Source organism: Staurois parvus, unplaced genomic scaffold (assembly GCF_062004578.1).
Source record: "Staurois parvus isolate SC_StPar_1 unplaced genomic scaffold, SC_StPar_1.0 ptg000668l, whole genome shotgun sequence".
Classification (NCBI taxonomy): Eukaryota; Metazoa; Chordata; class Amphibia; order Anura; family Ranidae; genus Staurois; species Staurois parvus.
The window spans coordinates 1,980,202-1,983,337 of NW_028318464.1; the positions used below are offsets into that span (position 1 = coordinate 1,980,202).

At 38.2% G+C, this 3,136-nt stretch overlaps 1 protein-coding gene across 1 annotated transcript; it reads right to left on the minus strand.

Moving 5' to 3' along the window:
- Positions 1-259: 259 nt before the first annotated feature.
- Positions 260-1,240, minus strand: LOC149447828 (olfactory receptor 6F1-like). Its single transcript, XM_089651907.1, has one exon. It carries the CDS (start codon positions 1,238-1,240, stop codon positions 260-262), a length of 981 nt encoding a protein of 326 aa, XP_089508033.1.
- Positions 1,241-3,136: the final 1,896 nt, after the last annotated feature.

Below are 3,136 nucleotides of genomic sequence, written 5' to 3' on the forward strand. Positions count from 1 at the left end.
CATTCAAATATTATCAGTCAACAAACTGAAAAGCAATAGAAAATGAACAAATAAAATTTATCGCTTGTTTTTCCATGATACAAGTAGCAGTGAATCAAATTTGCTAGCCACTATCCAATATAGTGCTTGTACAAATAGCAGCATTCTAGAGTAGAAATAGATTTTGTCATATAATTCTATATACATACATGGCTCAACTGATGCACCAAGTTCTTGCTATAATGCATCCTGTATGTTCTGCATTCTAAATAAACTTGGCCTAAAAGTTCCTAAATACATTTTTATTGGATGAAACATTTTCTGTAGCCCCTTGGCAAGTCAATGTCATCTGAGCTACTTTCAACACAGCTTCTTTCACTTCGTGGTTCCGTAAGGTGTAGATAATGGGATTCAGAAGAGGAGTCACTATGGATGGGATAACAGAGACTATTTTATTAAAGTGAAGGGAATTACGACCAACTGGTATGATGAACATGAGCATTATTGTACCATAGAAAAGAATAACAACACATAAATGAGCAGCAAACGTTGAAAATGCCTTATGTCTTCCTGAAGCAGAAGGGCATTTGATAACCATTCGAGTAATTAATGCATACGATATCAAAATCAAGAGGAAACAACTTACAGTAATAAAAAGTGTAGTATAATAAAACACATTCTCGGCTTGCGCTGTATTAGAGCAGGACAAGCGTATAATTGGGGAAAAATCACAATAATAGTGATCTATCCTATTCCCTTTACAATACCAAAGTGTGGATAATCGTAGCCATGGACCAATAAAGCCAATTAATCCACATGCCCATGATCCCAGTATGAGCATAGTACAAACATTAGGACTCATAATAACCAAATAGCGCAGTGGATTGCAAATAGCGACATATCGGTCATATGCCATTGAAGTCAGAAGAAACATTTCTGTTGCTCCAAGGGCAAAATGAAAATAAAACTGAGCCATGCAGCCAGACAAAGAAATGTATTGGTCCTTTGTTTTAAGAGACCACAGGAGCCTAGGAACTGTGACAGAGGGATACCAGAGCTCAAGGAATGAGAGTCCAGCGATGAAGAAATACATTGGTTTATGTAGACAATGGTCTGCTTTGATTATGACAATGATGAAGACATTGGCAGTGATAGTGGCAAAATAGATGACCAATAAAGCAATGAAAAGGCAAAATCTTTTCGGCCCCTCAATGGAAAACCCTAAAAGAAGAAAGTCAGTAAGGACCGACTGGTTAGCCATCATGGTGATCTGCGAAAAATAAAAGTACACAAAAATCACAATAATTTCATATATAGTGCACGTATGACAGCTACACTAGAGCGCTGTTTCTTAAAGGCTACCGATGGAATATATTTTGTTATTCTCATCACTGCATTACAGGTGAGGTAATAGGTAAAATAGACGCTACCTAAGGTATTCTTGTTTTGCATTTGTGTTGCTTTTGAGTTACACTTGCATTTGGGTGTATTTTTCATAAGTTACCTTTGCAGTAATTTGTAGAAACACACAAAATGAAATTAACCTATGGTAAGCTCACTGGCATGCCTTATTTTGCTTAATTTAACTTGCTGTCTATACTGCACCCTTGTTTGCAAAAAAAAATGATTAGGAATGAGCAGAGTAATTTCAGATAATTTTATTTTGCCGCAAAATTGCCTAAAATTTTCCGAAAGTGGAAACTCAGTTTTACTCATTGAGCAGTTTAGGCAAATTTTGCTTGAAAAAAAAGTTTTACTCTTCTTTTTTGGTTAGAGTGTTTGTGTATTTATTTTTAGAAGATTCATTTAGAGTAGTATAGTTTATTTCATTTATTATTTTTTCTAGTTGTATTCTATTTTTGTATATTTGATTTTTATGTACTGTTACCAAAAAACTTTGAGGATTAGCTAGGTGCCTTATTTCTTGGTTAGCAGTTTCTCTGCTACGCACAGTAAAGAACATACTGGTAAGTTAATTGGCTCCTATCTAAATATGTATGTATGTAGGGTATGATAAATTATAAGTATAATATAAATATGTATGCATGTGAGGTTTAGATTTGAAACTCTTTGAAAGCAGAGACTGATGTGAGTGTGCAATATGTTTGTAAAGCACTAAAAAGTTATTGGCACTATATAAATACCTTGCAACTAAATAGTGACATAAAGAATGCAGCACAACCTTCCACTCTATAGGAAAAATCCTAACAGGAGCACAATATATACAAGTGTACATGTGTAAGTATTTCATGTAGTGAATAGTTGTGAAAACCTAATCAAAGTATAGCATCAAGTCAATTAAACTGGGATGTTGATTTGGTCATTTAAGTAGCAGAGGGGGTTGTTAATCAGTTCCAGCTGCTTTGGTGTTAATGAAATTAACAACAGGTGAACTAGATGGGCAACAATGAGACAACCCCCAACACAGGAATGGTTTTACAGGTGGAGGCCACTGACATTTTTTTCCCTTCTCATCTTTTCTGTTTTTGCATTTGCTAGGGTCAGTGTCACTACTGGTAGCATGATGCTATATCTGGACACTAAAGAGGTTGCACAGGCAGTCCAACCCCTCCAGGATGGCACATCAATATGTGCCATTGCCAGAAGGTTTGCTGTGTCTCCCAGCACAGTCTCAAGAGCATGGAGGAGATTCCAGGAGACAGGCAGTTACTCTAGGAGAGCTGGACAGGGCTGTAGAAGGTCCTTAACTCATCATCAGGACCAGTATCTACTCCTATGTGCAAGGAGGAACAGGAAGAGCAATGCCAGAGCCTTACAAAATTACCTCCAGCAGGCCACTGGTGTGAATGTCTCTGACCAAACAATCAGACACAGACTTCATTAGGGTGACCTGAGGGCCTGACATCCTCTAGTCGGCCCTGTGCTTATTGCCTGGCACCATAGAGCTCGATTGGCATTTGCCATTGAATATCTGAATTGACAGGTCCACCACTGGCACCCTGTGCTTTTCACAGATGAGAGCATGTTCACCCTGAGCACATGTGACAGACATGAAAGGGTCTGGAGAATCAATGGAGAACATTATGCTGCCTGCAACATCAATCAGCATGACCGTTTTTGGTGTTTGGTCAGTGATGGTCTGGGGAGGCATATCCATGGAGCTAGAGCTACAGGCTAGACGAGGGCACCCTGACTG